General features: G+C 32.1%; 8 protein-coding genes across 44 annotated transcripts in view; 2 read left to right on the forward strand and 6 right to left on the reverse strand.

Moving 5' to 3' along the window:
• LOC122576030 (glutamate-gated chloride channel) overlaps positions 1-5,185 on the forward strand; it is an 87,608-nt gene extending 82,423 nt beyond the window's left edge. For 22 of the 32 annotated variants that reach the window (XM_043745756.1, XM_043745743.1, XM_043745744.1 and 19 more), the window contains 2 exons: positions 1,404-1,529; positions 2,677-5,185. In XM_043745756.1, the coding sequence (XP_043601691.1) occupies positions 1,404-1,529; positions 2,677-2,808 (258 nt within the window). In that variant the 3' untranslated portion in view covers positions 2,809-5,185. Of the gene's footprint in view, positions 1-1,403; positions 1,530-2,676 lie in introns of those variants that run through there. The other 10 variants (XM_043745745.1, XM_043745760.1, XM_043745748.1 and 7 more) reach the window with 3 other exon arrangements.
• Positions 5,186-9,296: 4,111 nt separating this feature from the next.
• Positions 9,297-10,103, reverse strand: LOC122576046 (guanine nucleotide exchange factor MSS4 homolog). Its single transcript, XM_043745820.1, has 2 exons — positions 9,829-10,103; positions 9,297-9,562 (listed from the first exon to the last, which is right to left on the reverse strand). Exons 1-2 carry the CDS (start codon positions 9,952-9,954, stop codon positions 9,329-9,331), a joined length of 360 nt encoding a protein of 119 aa, XP_043601755.1. The 5' UTR covers positions 9,955-10,103; the 3' UTR covers positions 9,297-9,328.
• Positions 10,104-10,323: 220 nt separating this feature from the next.
• Positions 10,324-11,086, reverse strand: LOC122576043. Its single transcript, XM_043745812.1, has 2 exons — positions 10,803-11,086; positions 10,324-10,692 (listed from the first exon to the last, which is right to left on the reverse strand). Exons 1-2 carry the CDS (start codon positions 11,041-11,043, stop codon positions 10,343-10,345), a joined length of 591 nt encoding a protein of 196 aa, XP_043601747.1. The 5' UTR covers positions 11,044-11,086; the 3' UTR covers positions 10,324-10,342.
• A 140-nt stretch (positions 11,087-11,226) lies between these two features.
• On the reverse strand, positions 11,227-14,891 carry LOC122575542 (origin recognition complex subunit 1). Its single transcript, XM_043744602.1, has 5 exons — positions 12,726-14,891; positions 12,390-12,663; positions 12,047-12,312; positions 11,696-11,979; positions 11,227-11,614 (listed from the first exon to the last, which is right to left on the reverse strand). Exons 1-5 carry the CDS (start codon positions 14,555-14,557, stop codon positions 11,448-11,450), a joined length of 2,823 nt encoding a protein of 940 aa, XP_043600537.1. The 5' UTR covers positions 14,558-14,891; the 3' UTR covers positions 11,227-11,447.
• A 21-nt stretch (positions 14,892-14,912) lies between these two features.
• Positions 14,913-16,887, forward strand: LOC122575552 (splicing regulator RBM11). Of its 2 annotated transcripts, XM_043744623.1 has the most exons (3): positions 14,913-15,134; positions 16,224-16,266; positions 16,330-16,887. In XM_043744623.1, the coding sequence occupies exons 1-3, from the start codon at positions 15,051-15,053 to the stop codon at positions 16,719-16,721; spliced, it is 519 nt and encodes a 172-aa protein (XP_043600558.1). In that variant the 5' UTR covers positions 14,913-15,050; the 3' UTR covers positions 16,722-16,887. The 2 variants fall into 2 exon arrangements, with proteins under 2 accessions (XP_043600558.1, XP_043600557.1); XM_043744622.1 differs by having other exon boundaries at positions 16,224-16,881.
• An 80-nt stretch (positions 16,888-16,967) lies between these two features.
• Positions 16,968-19,754, reverse strand: LOC122575543 (alcohol dehydrogenase [acceptor]-like). Of its 2 annotated transcripts, none has more exons than XM_043744604.1 (11): positions 19,384-19,754; positions 19,027-19,226; positions 18,841-18,952; positions 18,640-18,762; positions 18,467-18,582; positions 18,235-18,402; positions 17,998-18,151; positions 17,765-17,925; positions 17,511-17,688; positions 17,233-17,437; positions 16,968-17,161 (listed from the first exon to the last, which is right to left on the reverse strand). In XM_043744604.1, exons 1-11 carry the CDS (start codon positions 19,535-19,537, stop codon positions 16,969-16,971), a joined length of 1,764 nt encoding a protein of 587 aa, XP_043600539.1. In that variant the 5' UTR covers positions 19,538-19,754; the 3' UTR covers position 16,968. The 2 variants fall into 2 exon arrangements, with proteins under 2 accessions (XP_043600539.1, XP_043600538.1); XM_043744603.1 differs by having other exon boundaries at positions 18,640-18,774; positions 19,384-19,751.
• A 52-nt stretch (positions 19,755-19,806) lies between these two features.
• On the reverse strand, positions 19,807-23,040 carry LOC122575545 (serine/threonine-protein kinase grp). 4 transcript variants are annotated; one of them, XM_043744610.1, is made up of 9 exons: positions 22,759-23,040; positions 22,531-22,680; positions 22,267-22,379; positions 22,156-22,191; positions 21,753-22,007; positions 21,256-21,459; positions 20,396-20,643; positions 20,166-20,300; positions 19,807-20,075 (listed from the first exon to the last, which is right to left on the reverse strand). In XM_043744610.1, the coding sequence occupies exons 2-9, from the start codon at positions 22,590-22,592 to the stop codon at positions 19,857-19,859; spliced, it is 1,272 nt and encodes a 423-aa protein (XP_043600545.1). In that variant the 5' UTR covers positions 22,593-22,680; positions 22,759-23,040; the 3' UTR covers positions 19,807-19,856. The 4 variants fall into 4 exon arrangements, with proteins under 4 accessions (XP_043600545.1, XP_043600544.1, XP_043600542.1 ...); XM_043744609.1 differs by having other exon boundaries at positions 21,753-22,073; XM_043744607.1 differs by having other exon boundaries at positions 22,156-22,379.
• Positions 23,041-23,450: 410 nt separating this feature from the next.
• On the reverse strand, positions 23,451-25,262 carry LOC122575544 (splicing factor 3A subunit 3). The gene is made up of 2 exons (XM_043744605.1): positions 24,939-25,262; positions 23,451-24,880 (listed from the first exon to the last, which is right to left on the reverse strand). The coding sequence occupies exons 1-2, from the start codon at positions 25,149-25,151 to the stop codon at positions 23,588-23,590; spliced, it is 1,506 nt and encodes a 501-aa protein (XP_043600540.1). The 5' UTR covers positions 25,152-25,262; the 3' UTR covers positions 23,451-23,587.
• Between the last annotated feature and the right edge of the window lie 105 nt (positions 25,263-25,367).

Genomic DNA, 25,367 nt, shown 5'->3' on the forward strand with positions numbered 1-25,367 from the left:
AGAGAGGCATTAAACTGCGCGAAAGTCGCGAAGGGAATTCTTGGTTAAAATCTTTGACGATTCATCGTGCGGAGAACCTGTGCTCGAGAAAAGATATCGTCGAAACGATTTAGATATGTACAGTTGTTACAAGAGAGAGTGTTGTTCACATCGGAATCGAGATACTTTATTGTCGAAAGAAAGAAAGAAAAAAAAAAGAGAGAAAAGATAGAGAAGAAGTAGAAAGAAAATAATTAATAGCAAAGATAATATAGAAAGGTGGAAAAAGTTCGAGTCCGATGTGCGACAGTGTAATACGTAGATGTTATACGGCATGTAACTCGTAAGTTATACGCAGAGGCACGAAAGTATTGATCCATATACGTACAAGATGTACCGTTAAGAGAAAACAACGATTCGCTTTTCGATCAAAAACAACATCAGACGTGTCCAAAGTGGTGCGTCGAGAGTTCGTTTTCGCTGAAAACGGTGACTTTGCGATGGAGACGATTTCTCGCGTGCCTCGGTGGTGGTACTCGCTTGCTTTTTATAGTGAAAACAGTTGGCAAGAAAAAGTATCGATTTATTATAATACAACCCACTTAATATAGAAAGAGTTCGATCGAATCCGATTCAACTCGCAGTCCATAGGTGTTGTTATTGTACGTATGATAATTTTCTCGCTTTTATTTTCTAACAAACATTGTTCCCGCTCTATTTGTACAAGGGGGAACGTGTACGAGCTTTTCTTTCGATTAATCTCAACACGCATTCCAACTGTCGGATTGCTTTGCGATAAGAAGGACGTTTCGTTGCGCGAATATCAGTTTGGTAATCGATACGATGATTCGAACGAGAAGCGACGGTGGCCGATGTGTCTGTGCCGCGCGAGACTTTCGAAATTTCTCACGCCTCTACGTGCAAGCTTGTTCATCTTGATCAAAGCCTTCGTCACGCTTAACTTACTCGTGCTTGTCGTCTCGAACGATCGATTATCGATAGAAGCTGAACAAAGCTGGCCGTCTAACGAAATTTTCCCTAAGACGATGCGACTAAAATAGCGATTCTGCTCCAATTCTTATTATTTCGCAATTAATTTCTTTTGCGTTGATCTCGCAATGAAAATCAGCTTGTTCGACCGTTAAATGGACTTATATTTATATCTGATTTATATTATATCCTGGACGGCAACTGGTTTCTCTTCTTCCCGTTGTTTAAACAATGAGTCGTAATCGTCGTCGACATATCGGTCATCTTTGCTGTGACAAACGAAGCGAAACGAAACGAAACGAAACGAAAGAAAAGGAAAAGGAGATAGAATAACGGAAAAAGGAGAGGAATAGAAAAATTGGTCGAAGGATGGATCGTTGTTTACACGAAAGATCGTGAGAATATAAGTTTCTTCTACGGAGACCCTGTCGCAGGGTAAAAAGAAGCGAGAGGGCGGTCCACCGACCGGAGCTACGACAGGACCGAACGAGATCGTAACCTGCACCAATTGTGGACCCAACCCTTGCACGCACACGACCACCAATGGATGCACAGCCGAGGTATGTTAATTAACTGTACTACTGTTGTGTAACTTCGAAATACCCCATTTCCTGATTTCGACAATCGATATTTCCTATCCTCTAAGTATGCAGAGTGTGCCAATATGTTGTATTCAACTCCAGGAGCGTGTGGTATTCGTTAAAATAAGCAAAAAGGGTCGTAAAGTAAACGTGGGGACAAATATCGTTAGTTTGGAAATTATAAGACGTTTTCATCGGTGAAACGTTACGCCGTTGCATTCATTATAGCGTTTACGTTTAGAGTAATTAACTCTAGGTCTAAGTATATTAAATTTCGTATCATTTGGTAGCGCTTTAACATGGTTACAAGGATTCTATATTTTAAGAATGAAACGTAGAAAAATGATAAAAAAACGCTTCGTTATAAAATAATGTGCCAATAGCTTTTTTTGTGGCCACTGTATCTCTAAGATATTTTATACACTTTGCTGTTTATAACTTGTCTCTAACAAACAATCCTTTTGTCAAAGACTCGTAATGTTCATTTTGCCCCATCGCTGTCATTAAATGGTGCAACCATAAACGATAGCGGTCAGTAATGTTTTATCGTTCTCCGTTCTCTCCACTGCAGTTGAAACACTCTTTTAACAGTTAGCTGTTGTTGACGAGTATACTCGTCACGAAAAAATGGCAGTATTTGGTGATACGACGAGCCCTGTCAATAATCAGAACAATCATTTAACTGCAATTTAATTCCACATTATAACAGCCACACATGCGCTGTGCTTGACGAGTATACTCGTCACGAAGAAATGGCAATATTTGGTGATACGACGAGCCCTGTCAGTAGTAAAATTAAAAGGTAAAATGATCATTTCACAACTTCTTAATTGTAAATATATTATAACAGCTACACATACTCTGTGCTTGACGAGTATACTCGTCGTCGCTTAGTTTTCGCGACACATTTTAGGTACAAACTTTGCAAAGAGATCGCAACAGCTGACTGGTTAATATTTGTCAAGATGTAACGCCGAAAGGCGAACCAACTTATTACAAAATTGGTACATTCTTCGAAAGTTTTCAAGACACTCTGTATACGCGACCAGATCCATTCCGCGTGCTTTCGTCTCACGATCCTCTTCTGCACCGGAAACACCTATCGTTAACGATCCTTTTGTTTCAGTTGAGAAAAAAGGAACCACCGCATCCGATAAGAGTGGCAAAGACGATCGACGTGATAGCAAGAATCACTTTTCCGGTCGCCTATTTCATGTTCCTCACCTTTTTCTTCATCCACTACAAAGGCACCTCGTAGACCAACACCAGAGGCAACAGTCCAGAAGAATTCCACCGTTGATCATCGAAGGCCACGTCACTCGGCGTGGCTCTATCTCGAGTCGAATTTCAATCGTCGAGGAGAAGCGTCGAAGCTAGAGAAGCAAAGGGAGCAGACACGTGACGCGTAGGTCATCTGGAAAGTGTGTATCGAAATCGGAAGGGACGAACTCGTCGGATAAACTCGACGGTCGAAGAAAGTGTTCGGCGATCTCTCCACCGCTCGAAGAAGCGAATCGTCGTCGGAAAAAGGATCGCGGGAAAGTGTGTTTCGATGTCGATGCATGAAACCAGAAATGATCACGTCTATACGTAGGTGGTATTCCGTGGAAGAAAAAAAAAAAGAATGTACTTACTAACGATATAACGTACGAAACGGTATCGATCGGCGCGTGATCGAACGAAGATCGTGCCGAAGTCTTAGGCTGTCTTTTCTTTGGCTTCGAAGGGGGAAGAAACGGGGAGAGCAAGAGAAATCGGTGGATTCGCCTCTTCCTCATCTTTTCTCACATGTGATAATTCTTTAAAAGCACTCTTTATCGAAAAAGCGAAAAGCAAGCTTGGGTCCGGTGAATAATCGACGAAGGGCATACATACGAAGAAAAATAGGGTACGAGAGCGAGAAAAAAAGCGAATGAAAGGGAGGGAGAGAAAGAGAGAGAGAGAGAGAGCGCGAGAGCGAGAGGTAGAACGAAAACGCGGACACACTCTTTAAAAATCTTTCTTCTACTATCGGATATAGTGACGTCGCTAATTCGAGAATGCTTCTGAAAACTAGCTAAAAAGGAAAAAAAAGAAATCAAATTTACTTAATTAAGGAATGTTATTACTTGTAATCTCACTACAAATAGGTAAGGTCGATGTAAGTGTCGTCCATGAAATCGCTAACTCGTGATTCGCCTTTTACTTAAATATCGACCTTTTTTCTGTACTTTATCGTGATTACGATACCGTGGCAAAAATCAACGTGATCGCAAGTTAGCTCTATATTCGTAGACCTTTAAAAAAAAGACGTTCGCTTTCAATCGAGGGAGCAGGGCTGCGAAGCATACAATTCCGTTGTACAAAAAGAAAAAATATATATATACATATATGATATATATACATACACACATACAAACATGCGCGTGCACACATACACACACTCTCACACATATACACGAACACACTATACACACTACACACACTACACACATAAATATAGTTAATCAATCGTCGTTTCATCGAAGCTTTTCACTGTACGTACATACGTATACTTATAATACGATATGTATCCTTTTCTCAATCATTCAGGGTAGCATTCGCATAAATAGCTTTTACGATTTATATTCTATCTGTACGATCAGTGCAGTTCAAGGAAAGCGAAACGAATTGATGAGGTCGTAACAAAAACGAGTCCTGTAGAATTTTTCTGAAACTTTCAAGTAATAACGAGCTATCCTGACCACAGATTAAGTAGAATCAGTATTGTAAAATTAACTATATATGTATTGCTTTATCGTCGAATCGGTTCTTTAAAAATTGTTATTACGAGGTCAAGAACTTCATGATTTAATTTAGTATAATTCCTCTGTGATATGATCGAAGAGATTATGTAACGCGATGAATATTTTGTTTAATTAAATTGGGATATATCGAAGAGAAATTAACATTACAATAGGACTACCAAACCAGTCACGACGACTGGTATCAGATTCGTTGGTTTTGTAAAATTTGCTAAAGGTGCTTTTGGTAACATTGATGTTTACTTATCTATTTTTGTCACACTGTTTTCATTCTAATGGAACATGTATAACACATTTAGCTTACGCATTGAAGAGTACTCTTTTGCTTTCTTGGAAAAAGACAAACACGAATAGGGGTAGCTTTTGTTACGAGACCTTCGACTCGTTTGACATAGAAAAGAACAGATTCAAATTGACCGATTGAATTCCATGAAGGAATTAATCTTCCGAATTTCTTTTTAATTTCTCTTCGTTCTAAACGAAATTCGAACGTACGAACAAAACTTCATCGATGATGATAGATGATGATCGTATTAACGACAAACCGATAACACACACAGGGAGGAATTAACTTAATACGGGTAAAGCTTGCGATTAGCTTAGATTTAACGAAGTGCCGATATTCGATGCTCGAGCGACGCTGATGCTTTGCCCGCGAAAGATACAATTTAGGTAGAAAGAGCAACAAAAATCAAGTACGCCGCTCGATACTTTTTGAAACGATGAACTTCAGTGGAAGAAACAGCGAAGCGGCTGAAAGAAATTTTTAGAATATAATTCCAGAGTTAACATTCGATGTTTCTTCGAGTAATCTGCGCATCTTTAGATATACAATTACTATTATTACTGTTATTGTTCTTATTATTATCAATTGTCACCATCATCGTCGTCATCCTTGTCATCGCCATCGCCATCAACGTCATTATTATTACTATTGCCACACTACTATTACTATTGTTATCATTAAAAGAATAACTATTACTATTATTAAATACCGCTACTATCGTGCTACTATATCGTTACCGCTATTTGTAAGCGTTATTCTTATTACGAAGTTTCGGTGAGATTATACGAGAGAAACGTGGCCGGGCAAAACATCGAACGAAAAATCGTTAAACCGATTTCGAATCGTACGTGCCACTTGATTCTTCAGCAATATTAACCGCAGACCAAAGTATTCCATCGCCTATCGTGCTTTCACAGAATTTAGTCGAGTACGCGGTCGTTCGCGTGTTCCAGGTAATCGCGAGCCGATCGTTAAAAGAAAGTTTTCTTCGAGCGAAGGATTATTAAGAGGAAGAAGAAATTTAACGATTTCACCAAGCTCAATCGTGTAGAGAAGTTGCACGGAAAACAATGATAGAAAAAAGAAAAAAAAAGAAAGGAGGAGAACGTATTGCGTATTACGTGTTTAGAATAATCAAAAATCAATTCTGTATAATTATATCGATCGCAAACCAGCCATCTCACCTTGTCCTCGACTTTGATTTTCATCTTTTACATTACGATTGACCGTTCGTAGCCAAGTATCACGATGTACACGCGAGTACGGCGTTTGACAACGGCGTTCGTTCGTTTAATAAAAGTTCGAGGAGACAGCTGCTTTTTTTTCCAGTAATACGTGACACTTTATAGCGACACTATGCGAACGATGTAATTGTACCGTATCGCTATATTTATTACAATTACCGATAATTAGGATCGTAGGTGTTAACGTTACAAGTGTCTACGGGCATCGTAAAAACAATTGAAAATAAGCTTCTCTTATTATTATGGCGCCGACTTAAGAGTATTCGGCACATAAGAGTAATCGACACAACGAATATTGCGTAGAGGCCGAATTTGCCGATCAAGGAACGAACGATTCGATTCATCTAGTTGGAAATTATATTTTGTCGGGGGACGAAAGTATCGCTCAGTCCAAACTCGGTGAAATTCTTCTTTTTTTTTTTCTTTTCTCCTTTTCTTATCTGAAAGATACAAACGAAAGACGAAGAATATAAAATAAAGAGACAAAGATCGTATGTCGGAAAATTTTGCCGAGGTTGGCGACGAGTCGATGAAAAAAGGATGATCGTTGACTACCTATCGCTGTTTCATACGCGTTGTCATCTGCCGTGAGTGAACAAGCAGTCGTTTAGATGATAGGATGCGTTGATAAATTAATTAATTAATTAATTAATGTCGTTAATGTTTATAATACTCCACGGACCAAAACACGTAATCCTAAATCTTTAGCGTCGTATATAATTAGCTGCACTTGTGCAACGCCTCCTACGAGACCGCATAGCATCGGATTCATCCTTCGTTACGCATCGATTCGTTCGGCGATTCTATTTTCGTCGAACTATATCTTCACCCTAGTTGACAAGTATTAAAGACACCTGCACGTCCTGGCAAAATAATTTACCGACTAGTAACGTTAGTAATTTGATAAGTTGCAAAAATTGTAGATAATAGAATTCTTTTTCACGAATTTACAATTTTAAGTTGCAACTTGCAAACATTTGAGTGATTAGACGAGTCTATTTTCTGCGGGAAGTTTATTTATTTCGTCAAAATGTATTTATAATTTATTTGCGTATTTTGTTCGACGATGAAATCAACGAAAGCTCGTTCGTACGTATAATTACTATCAGTCGATAATGCAGGTTTAAACAGTGTTGAAAATCTTGTTATACAGGGGAAAGGCGAAGGATGAATCATCGTCGAATACATTTTGAGCTTCGTCGTCGTGGTCGATAAATTTCACGAGATTTATTCTCTAAACACCAATCGACGCACGTTCGACAGTTTGATCCTTTCCAGGAGTTTAGGCAGCTTTCACCGACGCGTTCTACCCGATTTTTAATGTATAGCCATTAGACTGTATCGTCGAAAGTCTGTCTAATAGATTCATTTTGATCTGCGTTCTCATAAACGTAAACGATAATGCAAGCGCTTTGTGATTAGCCAAATCGAAACACATTGATCCATGAGAAGTTAAATATTAGTCAAGGTAGAAAGTTACAATTAGTTGAACTGATTTTTTAGGCAACGACGAACTGGAAGATCGTACAGTAGAATGGTGAATAAATGAGAATGACGAGCAACTTTTTTAACCCTTACGAGACGAACGGTTGACTAATGGTAGTCAGTTGACTAAAAGGAGGATTGTTGAGTTTCTCTAACTTTTCTGATGCCATTAAAACTTATTGGAACATATTGAAACGTAAATTTCTATCGTGAACGCAACTACGCATCTCATTTAAAAAATTATTATTATATTATGTCTTTTCAAACTTAACTGTAATTGTAATCTGTGCTGTTATATTATTGCCTTTAGTTTTAAAAGAGAAATTACACGCAATCTCAAAAGGGTTAAAACAAACAAAGACAAAGAGTGAACAACAGCGACTACTATCGGACTTTTATGATAGCATAAATGTCCACGTGTATATTTGTTCGATTTTCTAGTCTATCCGATTCTATTCTTATTTTTGTACCTTTTCCACTGCATCTATCGAAGGCATGGACAAAGATCACGGATTTTATGTAACGCGAAAGTAAGATATAGATATTTCGATACACGATATCGGTGATCGCTTATCGATTGATTTTGCATATTAGAATATGTATTGTACCATGTTTAAAAAAATGTGCACGTCTCACGTGTACGAAAAGATGTGAAGCAGTAGGAGAAACGGTGATCAAGTTCTGAAAGACGAGGAAACCGTATTAGATGAGCCTTATCAGTGTTACTATATTACAGATCGATACATTCGAGTATTATGTATATGCAATTTTCGAAAAAAAAAAAGTTCTCTTAGCGTAGGATTAATAATCGCATCGTTGAATCCAATACTTTTCACCGTTACTGTTTATCGATATTTTATTATTTATTACAAGCTCAACTATTCTATGAATGTCTTTATATCGTTAGGTTTTATCGTTATTCGTCACTATTTTATTCATCGTACCGAGGAATTTTATCATCGTTGCCACATCGCGTGATTATATATGATAATTAATGTTCACCGTTGCGATCGTTATTAATAATTACCGTCAATCGATTACTAGTTAACGATTACATATTATGCACGTTCAACTTGAATGAAACTCGCGCGCGATAATAAAGACAAAATGAAGCAAGAAATAGACAAGAAAGAAATAAAAGAAAGCTTTGTTGTTTACAAGGCGAAACGTATGCACGACTATTTTTGCAGCATTTCACGCAAATATAACGCGACTAGAGGGAGGAGAAATAAAGAAATACATAAATGAATTAATTATAAGCGAATCTTTTCAAAAGGCTTTACAAACACGCAACATCTTTTTTCTTTGCGATAATTATGAGAAAAAATCAAGAAAAAAAAAGATTGATTAATTATAGAAACAGTTCATACATATAAGCGTCTCTTCTTTGTCGTAAAAAGATTACAATGTACAATGAATAATGAATGAAAATTCGTTTCCTATTTACATTTTCTTAAATACATCAAAAATGCAAAATTCAAGTTATCGTGATTATTTTTTAAGGGAAATATTGATTTACATGCATATACAAATACACATAACAAATGCGTACACGTAGACTTTACTCACGCATTACCAACGCATTACATAAAATAATTACGCCAATATGCACAATGAATAATCATTTTTGCGACCAAACGGTTGCAATGATATAAAACATCAATACATTATTATGATAAAATCGCGAATGCACACTTAATAAGTGCATTAATAAATCGTTTCTAATCGTAAGCGTAATTTATTAATTATTATATCGTAACGACGATTGATTATCTGATTTATCGGCTGTGTTTGTAACGTACGTGATTAAGTATTAAATTATCAACTTAAATAGTAACGTGGTTCTTTTTAAAAACTGACTTCCTCCAAACTTTTAAGATCCTCCTTCTTTCTATTTCATGGTATAACGTATAGTTTTGGGATAAAAGATCTGGCCACACCTTTTATATAAAATTAAAAAACAACTTTATTCAATATAAATCATTCGTGCTTAACTCTACTTAGCGCAATGTATGATTTCTTTGTAGATAAATCGTGCCAACCCACTGGACCCCTTTCACAATCTGCACATGCTAAATACTTTACGTTGTCTACTGTATGCGAAACACCAATATTTTCAAACGTATACATATCCTCCACCAACCAATAGTTGGTTATCAGCTCCTGTTGATCAGCTTCACCTTCTCCCTTACGATGTATATAGGGTAGATTAAACTAAAATATTATATGACACACCTTAGCTCAACTACTAAACATTTTTCTACTCTATTGTGTTTCATGTTTGTATAACAGCACAACACTAACCAAAAAATAAACTACAAACTATATAGATTTTTAGGTTAGGTCCGTAACAAATACAGATATATCTAAACGACTTAACGCAACGTACAACGCTTAATGAAATTTTGACGAATATTGGAATTCTATGTAATTTAACTTTTTTACTAATGCTTCGTGTTAAAAAAAAGCAAATGATTCACCTCAATATTGACTAGCCGAGCTGCACCAGCATTAAGCATTTTAGATGGGCAAAATGTGCAATAAACTTTCGTCTTGTTCTTTTCATCTTGATCCTTCAATGTGCTGATATCCTTATTCGTAGACATGTTTCTATATTTTAGACGTTTGATACTTATAAATATTAGTCACACAACTATTTGACATTAACAATATTGACACTTGAAACAAAATGTACTAGTCTGACTAGAGTCTAATATCATAGTCAGAAATAATCGATGACATTTCGATAATCGAACAATTAAATTTTGTCTTATCGAAGATAGCTTCAAAGCAATGCGCCAAATTTATTTCTTATCTGTTCTAATCTTCTTCGAAAATATTTTAAATTTCTTCCAACTTATTGAATTTTATAAAAATATTATATGTAAATATCCTAAAAGCTTTTACAAACCATTTAAAATAAAACATCTACCTTTTTTGATAAGTACTCACATCAGCATGTCTTTTAAAAGTTTATTTTTATATAAGATTTAGTTATTTGTTATATACTGTAATATAATCGTTTGTTCGATCCATTTCTTTCTCACCTATTAATTTCCAACCATACTCATTAAACTTTTCATCAAATGGCATTGGATCCGTCCAACGATTTTCGTTTGATTTTGGTCCAATGACAAAAATAAGATTCCCTTTATAATTTTCGATATAATCACAAAATGCCGATGAATTATTAAAATAACAAAATAAAAGAGCATATTTTTCCGATAGAAAAAAATTGTTTTTGTTATTTTCACTAATGAAAACAATATTTTTTAAAAATAAGGGCGGTGAATATTTACTACACCACCATGAGCGATTTACTTCTACACCGGTCACGTTTAAACCTTAAAAAAGTAATTAAAGATGCGAAATTTTATTTCGAAGATTGATCAAGAATAATACTTAAATTTTTTTAACAGTTAGAAATTATAAATATACCTTACGAATATCTTACCAGAATATTTTTCAAACAACCATTCTAATAAACCACAACCACATCCTATGCTTGCTAAACAAACCACTTCGTGTTTATCAATTATTTCTTTTATCCAATGTAAATCATTAATAGTTGGTAAGACCCAAAATAATCTGCTTTTATCTAATTTAGTCAAAGTGCAATTTAAATTAGCAATATCCGACCACTTTTGTTCACTGTGAAACATTAAAATTTGTTCTTCAATGTTCTCATTAACCATGATTTTATTATATAAACACTGCTTATATTCAGAATGTATTAGATCTTCGTTATTTACTAATAGTCAGTAAAATTTGTAGATGAGATTCCTAAATTACGTAATTCGCTAATGTATATTAATAGATTTCCGTATATATATCGTTAATAGTGATAATAATTACTAAATTACTACTTAATGTATTTTAGACATAAAATTTATTTCGTTAATAAATAATATAATATAATAATCTATATTACAAAAATTCATAAATGTTAGTTGCAATAGAGTAAAAAATTAAAAGTTTGATAGATTACTTCATATACTAAGGCACTTTTCAGGAAGCACATAACATATTATCCAAAGACACACACACGCGCCCGTGCGCGCGACAAACGTGCATCTATTAAAAAAATTATAGTCTATTTTCAATTTAAATCTAATTCCTGAGTTGCATAGTGAATATCATCCGTAGAAACGTTCAATAAAATCTTTTGATGTATGTCATTTTTCGAGTGTTCGCATATTAACAATCTATTGGAACCCAATCTTGCGCATACAGCAAGTATTTCCGTTATGGTAGGTACTTCAATACCTGTAACACAATTGAGTAAACAATAAATAAACTTCTAATCTTTTCAAATATTAGCTAGTATCTCAAATTAAACAAACGAACCGTCAAAAGAGCACAGTGACTCAACTTGTCTATATGCATTTTTAAAATATACTTCTTCGATCGAAGTTCGCGTGACTTCTGCAGATACAGCAAGCAAAAATATTTTTTCCACTTTTGAACAGTGTTTTATAGCCTGAACTTTTGCCGATGCAATCATTTCGGATACAGCTTCCGATACATCTTGAAGAGATATCGTTTCGGCATTTCGCAATTCCGCGATTTCCATAGCACGACGGCATATATCCAGAGCGCGTCTAGCATCACCAGATACAGCAGAAACTTTCCTAAAATAAAATATTTGATAAGCAATAACAATATAAGTATGATACCACAACATAAGTAATGTGATACCTTGCAACTAGTTGTACAGCTTCACTTCTAAAACCATCGTAGTCCTTAAGTCGAGACGTGACTATTTCCTGTAGTTGCTTGAAATTATAAGGTTGAAAAGTCAATCGTGTTAGGCCTAAACGCGATGTAACCCGACCCATCAAAACTCTCTCAGGTAAATCCATAGTATTTGCTATAGTGATAACAACTAACTGTGCTGTTGATTTTGTTGGCCAATCTAATAAATTGTATACAACATCCTGACGTTTTGTACACAACAAGTCGAGCTACAAGAATGATATATATTAGCAATAAATATCCATAATACCTATAAATGATATAAAACATTTAAAGGAAATCATACTTCATCTACAAGAAGCAATGTCATTTTAGAAGTACCACTATGAAATCTTTTTTCAAGTGTATGGTATGATTGTTCCCATGTAGCTGTTCTACCATTCAGCTGCTTTAGAATTTGCACATAAGCTTGTCTTGGTTCAGTTAGTTTCATCCCATTAATTGCAACATAGTCGAAATCATCCAACTGACCTTTAACTATCAACTTTTGCAGACATCTAACAGCTTCATTTACAGTTGCAGTTTTACCTGTCCCTGGTACTCCGCTTATATATATACATCTGCAAATTTCTTAAATTTAGTATATAATTTAATTTTTTAAGAAACAATTCTTTCAACATACCCTCCACTTTTATCTTCTAACTTTCCTCTAAGAAATGTAAAAATATTATTAAATTCTTCTTCCCTACAAGGTAAAGATTTTGGTACAGCACTAACATGTAATCTAGATCTAGCTTCCTGTAATGGTGTACTTGGTTTTAATAGAGCACTTTTTCTTTTTATCAATGATGGTGTTAAATTATTATATTTTGGGCGAGATTTTGGAGTGCTTAAATGAGTTTTTTCTAGACATGACTCTATGCTATTCTGCATATTGTTTCTTGTTTGTGGAGTTAAGATATTTTTCTTTGCAGGTGAAATTTTAATACGTTTATACATATCAGACAAATATTCATCCTCTGCATCATTGTTATTCTTATTATTTATTATTCCTTTTTGCTTATTTATTTTAACTGGTGTAGAGTCAGTAGAATTAGCAGAATTTTTTACTGCTGATGAAATTTTAATACGTTTATATATATCGGCTGAACATTCTCCCTCAGTACTACTGTCATTGTTACCAACAGATTGAATCTGTTTTGGTGTATTTTGACAAATTACTCTTTTTTGTTTAACTAATTTAACAGGTGTACTATTTGTAGATGTTGATGAGTCTTGTTTCTTTGTTGTTTTATGTATTTTTGAAGCATGATTCAACTGATCGCTTCTACTCTCAGATTTATTGGATTTTTTTAATGACTTTGCTCTGGATATTTTAGAATCTGTATCACTAACATCTTCCTCATCTTTTGTTGAAGCATGATCTAACTTATGATTTCTATTCTCAGATTTATTGGATTTTCTTAATGACTTTGCTCTGGATATTTTAGAATCTGTATCACTAACATCTTCCTCATCTTTTGTTGGAGCATGATCCAACATGTCGCTTCTACTCTCAGATTTACTAGATTTTTTTAATGACTTTGCTCTGGATATTTTAGAATCTATATCACTAACATCTTCCTCATCTTTTGTTGGATCATGATCCAACTTATCGTATCTACTCTTGGATTTATTAGATTTTTTTAATAACTTTGCTTTGGATATTTTAGAATCTGTACTACTATCATTTTCTTCATCTTTTTTAGATAGAATACGATTTCTTTTATTATTTCTTGTATTTAAATATACAGGTTTAACTTCTAAATTCTGTTTGTCAATAGAACTGTTTGAAGTTTCTTTCTTTTGCTGGTTTAATAATTTTTTGTTATTCTTCATATTAGACACAATGGAATTGATAAATAACTTATCCTCATTATAATTAATGGCTTTTCTATCCCTTAAAGATGGGGAATTTACTCTACGTATTGTATCACACTGGTAATAAGAAAGCCTTAGAGGTGGTCTTCTATTTCTACCTTTCCTCGATGTATCACCATCAATTTCTTCTGGTATCAATTTGCTATCATCATTTGCCTTATTTTTTATAGAATTATCTTTGTTGTCAATATATGATCTTTTATTCTCTACTTCTGGATAACATTTCTTCCTTTGTCTTTGAAGTCGGCTGCGAGATTTACGAATAGAATTTTCATATTCAGAATCTGTATCAATTTTATATAAACTTTTTTCTGTAGATCTCCTAAGCTTAATTTTAAGAGAAACTTGATCTTTCTGTAAGATGTTATTTTTTGGCAACGTATACTTAAACTTTTGAAATACATTTTCTGATTCTGAAGATATATTTAGGACATTTTTTGTATCTGGAGATATATCTATAACATTTGTTCTCTTTTTTTGTATCTTAGCTACTGTAATATCATCATATGATTCTTGTTCTTTATCCGAATTTGATTCTGTATCAAGAATGATTGTTATCTCATGATCTGAACATTTATTTAATCTTATAGACATTTTAACTTTTTACTTCGATCTTTTAATCTTTTTAACAAGTTGTATTTTACTAATTGTAACGTCTCTAATATATTTTGTTTACATATTTAATCGGACATAAAGTATCAAGACAAAATAATTCTGTTTCCGTTATACATTTTTCTATATATTTTCATAAAGTAAATATACTCCTATTTTGTTTTACATAAATATAACTTCGTAGCATTTATCGTTTTAGTTAGGATGAAAACGATCCAGAAACACTATTTTACAAAACACTCTTATAATAATACTTGCAAGTACATATGTACCGCCAATTTTATCTTTTTAACCATACATAAAGTAGTTTAAATGAATTGACTTCGCATAGTTGGTATTGTTCAAACATTAACTCTCCCTCTAGTGCCAAATATAGGAATTATAACTAGAACGCATTCACCATATTGCGTAACATATTTCGTCTAATTATTGTTGAAATTATTTGATTAATCAATTTCTACCTTATTATAACAATATGAGTGAAGATGTGAAAACTCTTTGGTGCGGAAATTTAAGCGATAAAGTAACGGAAGAAATTCTATACGAATTATTTTTACAGGTATGTATCGAAGACATTTCCCTATAGTATTTGATATTTTAGTAAACAACAACAAATTTCTAGGTTATTTACAATAGTTTTATATTGACTTCGCGTACACTTTTAAGTATGTAATTTGATACTACGTGACAACGTAATTAATCTAAACTATATATAGAATGTTTCACGCAACTACTTCATGTTATAACTCTGTTACAAGTACAGTTACAGAAAGATCTCAGAGAAAGATGAATGGTTAGATGAATGGTTGAAATACAATGGTGGAAAAATGATTAATTATCTAGATATGTTAACCGTTTGAGTCCCAAACAGCGCGATCGTGCTGTTTAGATTTTGTGTTGGAAAGTCCCAGTACATTTGAACACTACAGACGACTGATGATATTTTGTATTTTATTGTTATCTTCTCAATAATTTTTATTGAACAAAACTTGAAATATTTATAAACTAATAGTACGCATATATAATAATATAGATGTATTTCTTAAAGTAACAAATCTGACGAGCGCTATCGTGTCGTTTGTTTCTCTTTGCAATCGATCAAGACAAGCGCTGTGTTCGGGATTTTTTGACCCTGTTTTTTCAATGATCCCTAGGACTCAAATGGTTAATTTTAATTTTGCAAAATTTATCACATGTAGGACAAAAAAAAAAAAAAATAGAAGTATTGCGTCACGTCTTTCCTTGTTTTTCATATGATATGCCACAAAATTACACATAAAATATCTTAACTAATCAGTTTTCTACTATATTATTCTAATACTTTTTTCATAGAATGACAAGAGGAATCTATCTACAAAAAAAATATGCATTTTCATTTAGAAAAATAATACAATTGTTGATTGCACATGCACCATTGTACTTCTACAGACTCTTTGAATCATTCACCTTTCTCCTTTGACATTTTTATGCAACTGCACTGACAATGGAGTTATGACACCAAGCAAGTGCATGGATCCAGAATATTATTTTGAAATTTCGTTCTATATTTTGATTGTTTATTTAACTGCAAAAATGGATGAAGCTATTATATTGCATAGTTCATTTTTATATTTGATCCTTGACAAAAGTATTTTCTTTAATTTTATAGGCTGGCCCTGTACAAAACGTCACTATTCCCAAGGATCGTAATGGTAAACAAAGACCATTTGGTTTTGTAACATATAAACACATTAATTCTGTGTTATATGCTTTAGAACTATTCAATGGTACATCTCTATTTAATCGCATTCTGAATATAAGCCATCGGAAAAATGTAGAATTACCACAAACAAACTACTCGCAGGATAGTTTTATAAATTTCAATAATTGGCTTCAGTTAGGCCAGGAAATGATCTTAGGAAATGATATGTCCCATTTAAAAGAAGATTCATTTGGAACAAATATGATATTAAACTCAGATTTACAGATGAAAGAGACAAACAATTGTTCTCATAAGAATGATAGAAGATCTCAACGGACACATCCTTATCATAGAGATCAACATAAACATAGTAGTCATCATATGGACTCTTCTAGAAATCGTAACAGTCATAATAGCAATCACTATTCCAAACACAATTATAAAAATAGCAGACGTACTTATTAATATTTCATAAAACACACATACAAATAAATTTCATTATTTACAAATAATAACAAATATCATTTTCTTATAAAAAAATGGAAAATTTTTTACAATCTTAGATCTAATTTACTAAAATAAAAGATATATACTATACACACTGATGTTAAATATTAGACAACAATATAAGATGTACTTCTTATGATTTAATTTTGTTTACTTAAATTAAATTAAAATTTATATTCAATAAAAGAATTATATTTCTTATATATTAATCATTAGGTATATAATAATAATTATATAATTTATGACATTCTCTATGACTCGTGTAAACTTTTGTATTATGTTTAATTATACGTGCAGCTTTTTCAGCAATCATTATAACTGCAGCATTAATATTACCACTTGGTAAAACCGGAAATACAGATGCATCAACTACATATAAATTTTTTGTACCATAAACCCTATAAAAAGTAATTTACATAACGCTTATATAAAGTAAAGAACTGTTTTATGTGGGTAATGAATAACTTACTTAAACATTTCATCAACAACATCACCTATTCGACATGTACCGGCAGGATGATATGAACTTAAAGTTAAGTGTTGTATGTAACATTCCCAATATTTTGTGCTATCAAATATTTCATTTTCGCAACCAGGGTAATGTTTTTTATAAATAGTTGCACCAACACTTTTCATTGCATTGGTTTCAATAAGTTTTTTTACAAATTGCAACCCTGAAAAATTGAATACCTGTGTAGTCTTATTATAAATAGCATGTATGTAACAGTAATTAATCAAATATGATACCATCTATAAGAGTTGCAATATCATCTTTATTTGACAAATATTTTGGATCAATTAAAGGTGGGTCAAGAGAGTTATTACTTCTCAATTTGATTTCTCCTTTGCTTTTTGGATGTAATAACACTGGAGCAATTGTTATTGTGTTCTTATATGAATTAGGAGCAAAGTATTCTTTATATGCCTATAAAATTAGTATTCAGTTATATTAATCAGTACTATAAGAAATTTATGTAATAGTAGATTTTTATGTAATATACTTTTTCGGAAATTCCCATAGCTTCTTTTAAAACAACACCATTATCTCTTGATAGCCCAAGTGGCATTACCATTATTTGTAAATCTGGTATATTTGATTTATTTTTTTGAGTAGAACTATGAAATGTTCCCAAAACTTCAACTCCTGAAAATGTCCAAGGTCCTAACATAAAACACACAAAGATATAATATAAATAGTGACAATTGAAAATTTTTAATTTTCAATGAATTTTACCTTTTCCAAAAAAAAAGTAATTTAATGCTGACATTGGATTTAAAGTACTAGCCATACTAAGACCTATGCTGGTATTAAGCATAATTAGATCAATTCCAGTAAGGACATGATCAACTAAATGTTGACCAACTGGTAAATCATTAATGACATTTATCTGAAAATAACATAGCCTATTATTTATTATATATTATTACGAGAAAAAAATGTAAAAACCGATATTCAATAAACAAATTTTACTTTTAAATTTTCCAAGTGTTTTTTTGGTCCAATACCAGACAACATTAATAATTTTGGAGTACCAATCGCACCAGCACACAGAATAACACCTCTTTTTGAAATTGCTTTAAATGTTTTATTTAATGCAATAAACTGCACTCCTATTGCTCTGTTCGATTCCATTAATACCTTAAAACAATTGATACTGATAATTCCAAATTTAGAATGATTATAAATTTGATTCTAAACATACTTTTTCCACATGAGCATGAGTAATAATGGACAATTTAGTTTCTAGATATTCGTACAATAATTTGTCTGTACTCCACCGTTTTCCATTTTCCATAAATAATTGTGTTTTCATGAAACCTAAATCAATAAAACGATAAAATCATACATTTTTGTTACTTCTTTATTAATAATTACCAGTTTTTAAATTATCATTGATGTTGCCAATGTCTTGATGTAATTCTTGCAATCCTTTTAAAATTATGTCGGCAAGACCAGTGTTCCATCCTAAATCAACTATATGCATTGGGCCATCATTTCCTTTAATAGGTTCTGAAAATGTTTTCAAACTATAATAACAATAGTAAATGCAAAATACTAACAAGCCCTGGTAATTACCAATAAAATCAGGAAACCAATCCTTATAATCTAAAGGATGTCCTCGTACGTAGAGCATATAATTTAATCTACTAGTTCCACCAAGGATTTTACCCATTGGCCATTTGCTTTGCTATTAGTAATTGTTATAAATTCTTAATAATATATTTTATTTAATATCATATTATGATTAATTATATAGTATACATTGTTCTTTAAACCCTTGCAAGCATTCTGTTGTGGTACAGTGATGTATTGCCAATCATATGGAGTGTTTTGAATGAGAGGAGCTAACAATGGAATATCTAAGAAAGGTGGTGCAGCTCCTCCAGCTTCAAGTAATAATACTGTATATCCATCTTCTGCTAATCTTTTAGTTAAAATTGCACCTGCAGTACCAGCTCCAACTGAATTCAAAAATCATAATTTTAACTTGTACAGTACAATTTTGATCAGATTTATTTTCGTTTAATTTATTTTATGCATATATACATGATTATATTTAGAATGTTTAGTATAAAACGTATACAAAAAATATATATTATATATTTATACGTTACTTACCAATAATAAAATCATACAATTGAAAATCATGGATGTCATTAAAGAACCACTGTTTATAAATATCAAAAAAATATATAACATTGAGGTAGTTAGAGAACATAAATACAATTAAACTAGTAATTGAAAATATAATAAAGTGTAAAAATAAGAACATTATAATGACGCTTAAAAATTGAGGTTAGGGAACATTTGGAATGTTTTCTCTCGATATAATGTGTAGTTTTTAAGGGAATGAAGCAACAAAATTGTTGTTAAGCAAAAATATACAAAACATAATAATTCATAAAAAAGTACATAAAACTCGTTTGTTTGTATCTTTCATTGTTAATATTAGAAATTACGTTATTGTGTGACAAGGTTGCGACAGATGTCGAGAGAAATTACAAATTTGCATAACATATAAAACGGGATAAAGAAAATAAGTTTTAAAAGAGTATAAGAAAATTTATTAAAAAATTTGATTGTATACAATATTAAGGCATGCATTCAGTTGCCACGGCAATTGGCCATGTAATAGGACCTTTCAATATGATTTCTTCTAATAAAGATTTAATTTTTACGAATATTCGTTTAAATTCTAGACCACAGCCTTTAGACAAACGAAAATCAACTAATATCTTTCCATCCATTTCAAACACATTTACTTTAAAGACTAAAGGCATCTTTCTTCTATCATTTGCTGTTACAGTAATCTGCAAAAAGATAATTATGCAAATTATTAATTATTTATAATTGGTATATCGATACATAACTTCAATTTAAATGATAACTTCATAACTTACTGTGCCAAAATTATTAATACGACACGTATAATTTTCATTTTTTAAATAATTCAGTAAACGTTTTACAGTTGTTTCCAGGTCTGTTTTAACAAAAAATCTTGTCATACGTCGCACTAACCGTTGGAAAGTATTTTGCTGTAAATGTAAAATCAAATTATAGATGATGAAATATGAATTTTAAGCAATTTTAATGTTTATACATTAGCAATTCTAACAAAAAGGTACATTACCTGACTTGCTTGAGTAAATTGTTTATTTTGTACTTGTGTGCATAACAATAAATCTTCTATATGCGCAGGTTGTGAGAACGAAAATCCAGGTCGTTCTTCCAAATTAATTTCTACTGGATTAGCATTTTCTACCCCAGGCAATTCAGGTTGTGATAAACAGAATCTTGTTAAGTTTTCATCTTGTATTGCTTGTCTTCTGTTTTCAAAATCTGTTTCGTCAGGTCTAATGTATCCATCTACACTTCCAGCTATTATACAGAAATTTAATAATTTTATTAACTATTATTTTTATATTTATTTATAATTTATATGCTATTCGAAATTGTATCATAAAAACACAAAGAAAAATAAATCGATACATTCACTTCCTATATACAAAAATTCTATACATAAAATACTGTTTTATCTAGAATGTATATATATGTATATATATTACACACATACACATCAGTGGAAGTAGTTAATATTTTATTTGGATGCATAATGCCAGTGCTCTTTGCTTTGGTAATCTAGCTTTATGATCCTTAATTAAAATCATAGAGCTGTATTACCAAAGTAAAGGCAAAAGCTTTGATTATCTTGAATAATTATAATATTGACTGCATTTTATTGTGTATATTTAATGTTTAGTAATAATAAAAATAAAGCTATTACCTACTTACTTTTTATGTCAAAAGTTGTATTCAATATCCACTCAGTTAGGTACCAAGTTGCTTTGAGTAATTTAATGTGTACTCAGAGTCACTCAGTACCTGACTAAGTAAATATTTGTTTGATCATACCCATAGTAGACCTTTTTATAAAATGTTATATATTATAAAATAAAATAATATTTTGTGTATGCACAAATTGGCGCATACCTTCCTGGAATTTCTTGACGAACCATCTATGTTGCTTAATATCCTTTATAGTATATCTGGTTACTGGTGAGTGCATAAGAACATTTTTTAACAGAGACAACGAAGAATTATCCAATTTTTTCCATGGTGTAAGAGACATATATTTTCCATCTCTCCATGCCATATACTCTGGACAGTCTGCCAAGGACTGATCCCAAGGCAGTTCTATAGTTCAGATACGGACCAGTTAAAAACTAAGAAATGTAAGTTATGCATTAGAATTAAACCATTACACTACAGATTACAGAGGTCTGCATTTTACAAATCATCATGGATTATTGTTTATATCAGTAATTTACACAATGTATTTATAATTACATTTGAAGAATTTAATATTTTGAACTTGTTTATGTTAGTTAATTAGACATATTTGCATGTTAGTATCTACTGAAATTTACCATTCAGACAAAATTAGTTTTTTACAAAAATTTTAAAACAAATTTTGCTATAAAGATTACCTCCACTTAGTAAAGCTACAAGAATTATACCACATGACCATATATCAGCTGGTTCTGCATGATAGGCACACAATAATACTTCTGGAGCAACATATGGTAATGTTCCACATCTCTTTTCTAAACAACGTTCTTTGCCTTGTAAACGATATATTGTTGCCAAACCAAAATCAGAAACTTTCAAATTATCATGTTCATCTAATAACAAATTTTCTGGTTTCAAGTCCCTGTGTGCAATACCTTTGCTGTGCAGATACTCTATAGCAGAAATTAATTGTTTGAAATACTTTTGTGCTTCCCAAATTGGCATACCAATATCCGGTTCTATTTCAAATTAAAAGAAAGTTTCACTAACAGTACTGCAATTTTTAGAATTTTGCTTCATATAAACAATATAATATTTTACCAATTCTATCAAAAAGTTCTCCACCTGATGCATATTCTAAAAATATATATTCCATAGTAGGTTCACTACGCTTTCCGAAATACTGTATAATGTTAGGATTAGAAAGCATACGGTGAATTGTAGTTTCTTTACGAACAGTTTGATGAGCATCTGGATGCTTTTCTAAATCTACCATCTTCATAGCAACAGCCTCACCTGTAGTCTTATTTATAACCAATTTTACTCTGAAAATAAAAATAAAATTTAATGGTAGTAACAATTTTTAGTAGTAAGAATAGTTTTAATAAAATAAATATTTAATTTTTTAAAACAAAAACTTTTTATTAATCTGAAACAAGAATTATTTTTATATAAATTTAAAATATAGGAACTTACTCGCCAAAAGCCCCTTCTCCTAGAGTGTGTCCAAATATCCAACCATCTACAAACTCCGTCATTCTGCCTCAGCATGCCTCTTTACGATAATAGCAAAAATCTTTGTTCTCTAATATTCCCTCACAAATCGATCATATAACGTGATTACCTCTTCCATAAAAAGAATAATTGTTAAAATAATTGACATAAAATAACGTAATAGTAATTTTGTTTCAATAAAATGCTCACATCATATATCATTTTTTACAAAAACGGTCGGTCTCTCGAAGCACGTGGTTTTAATCATACCGATGAAACATCGTGCTTTCGATCGAACCGAACGTGATATAATAACAAGTTACATTTAAAAGTATACGTTCATAGAATTGCTTAATTTTTTTTCTTAATCGTGCTTTATTAATTTTGTTAATAATATAATCGCGGGACGAATTGACAAAGTAAATTAAAATATTTTCTTCTTAAGATCGCAAAACTTACTGTTGCGAAGCACGTTATAGGGTAATATGGTATTCATCTCTAAGACGATGAAGCTCGTACTCTAGAATATCTGGGTATAAAATTACTGCATTCCCATTGGTCGAAGAAATATGTAAAGAACCTTAAAGTCCCTGTAATAATTTTACCATAGAGGAATATAAGTTTCAAAATTAGTAATAAAAGTAAATGAAAATTTGAATTTGGCTTAAAATTTAAATGCATTGTACAACTTTCAAGACCTCAGAAAAAAATATACAATAAAATATTTTAATATTTTCGATAATTTAATTTTGAATCATCTTCACAATTCTCACTTAATAATTTTACTATTATAAAATGAGTTTTTGTTAAATTGATATTTCCGTTTAAATAATCTAATATGAATAAATTACGTGTGTACATCGAACTCAAATATGCGTAGATCAAAAATGCGTTTCTTTGAGTTCTTATAAATATATTTATTAAATTGACTTTAATATACATAATATTACAAATAATATAGTGTGAATTAAAATAGACATGTAATAAATATACAATAGAAATGTGTGTGTATGGAGCATTGTAATACGATAAAATATCGTTATAAAAGACCTTGTCTTTTTAGATCCTCATATGTTTTACGATTAACAACATTTCCAAGAGAATCTTCAAACTCTTCTTCTTGTTCTGGTTGCCAACGTTCTGCTTGTTTCTGAGCTTTTAATTTTTCCCATAGAGCTAAAGCATCTTCTATTTGTGTCACATTAGCAAAATGTGCAGTATTTGGAATACCAAGGCAACGCATACCATGTGCATGCCTCCACTCTGCAAAGTGTCTTTGGAAAGCTTTTGGTCCTTTATATGTAAAATTCCCACATATTTCACAATTATAACTAATATTCAAGCCATGTAATTTGTATAACCAATATGGTATAGGTTTACCATCCCAACCAAGTGGGAGGTTTTTAGGATTATAAGGTACTTCATTGTCATCTTCTTCTTCTGATTCACTAGCACTAGCTTCAGCATCGGAATCTCCTCTCTCACCTTCTGTTCTAGCTTGTTTTCTCTGAACATTTTCTTTTGTGGCTACACGTTGAGTTGATACCAATTCTGCAAGTTTGTAAACCTGTGCTTCAAAATGTGCAATCTCTTTTTGTTTCTCAGAATTTCTTCCTTTTCCAGACTTTCTATTTCTGTTATTTTTAGCTAATAAATTTGGATCCAAAGATGCTTCACCTTTTGTACTAAAAAGCCTTTGAGCTCTCTCTTCCAATGTACCGCCACACTTTAAACCCAAAGCCATTAATGCAGACTTTAATCTGTCTAAGCCAAGAGATGCAAGCTCCTCCCATGAAGAAAAGGCAGAAAGTTCTAAATGAGCCCCTACATGAGTTAAAGCACTACCAGTTTCCTTTGGCCATCCTGGAAATGTATTATTCTCCCATTGTGTTTCAAATTCGTTATTTGCCTCTTCCAACTCTGCATTTATGTCAAGTAAAGGTCTAACTCTACTTAAATAATCAGTTAGATATTCTAACAGAGACTCCACGTATTTTTGATATTCAGCATTTTTCCTTTCTCTTGGTATGTCAAATAAATGATCGAAAGTGGATAGATATGTAATATAATCTATTTTTTCTATGCCTTTAAGGTTGATGTATTTTTCATAACATTCATGGAGATCAAGATATTTCCCATAACCTTCTTCATCTGTAAATTCAACAAGATTTGAAAGTTCTTCTGTTGGGTTTTCCCTCATTTTGGCTAGTTCTTCGAATTCCACAGACATTGGAATACTTATTTCGTTAGGATGTCGACGATAGAATTCTTTTATAGACTTTAATCTTGAGTAAAATTCGGAAAACTCATTTGGACCAGAAAGTGCTTGCACCTAAATAATAAAAATTTGATTATTAAATTGTAAATAAATGATAAGATATCTACCTTACTTCTTCTTTTCTTTGTCCATCTTTGTCTTCATACAAATCTTGCAAATGTAATGTACTATCCATGTACTGATCGAGCAGCATTTTTAACCGATGTTCCGAATTTATACTTTCTCTATGTCCTGGCTTTTTGTAAAGCATTTCTTTGACCATCGCGTCCATTAATCTTTCTCTTTCTTCATGATAACGTCGTTGTTGTTCTAATATTGTTTCCATTTTTTCGAGTCGTACGCATTCAACGCTTTCAATCTCTTTCTCGACAATTGTCGATTACATACAAATTATAGTACAATTCAATATAGACATCATATCATGGTGAAAAATTTATACTACTAACTGTGTCACCATCTAGCGACCATTATAGAAGACTATATAGTGTTATGAACTGATTTTGTCATGTAGCTTTCTCTAACATGAATATCTTATATGATA

Source organism: Bombus pyrosoma, linkage group LG15 (assembly GCF_014825855.1).
Source record: "Bombus pyrosoma isolate SC7728 linkage group LG15, ASM1482585v1, whole genome shotgun sequence".
In the NCBI taxonomy this organism is placed as follows: Eukaryota; Metazoa; Arthropoda; class Insecta; order Hymenoptera; family Apidae; genus Bombus; species Bombus pyrosoma.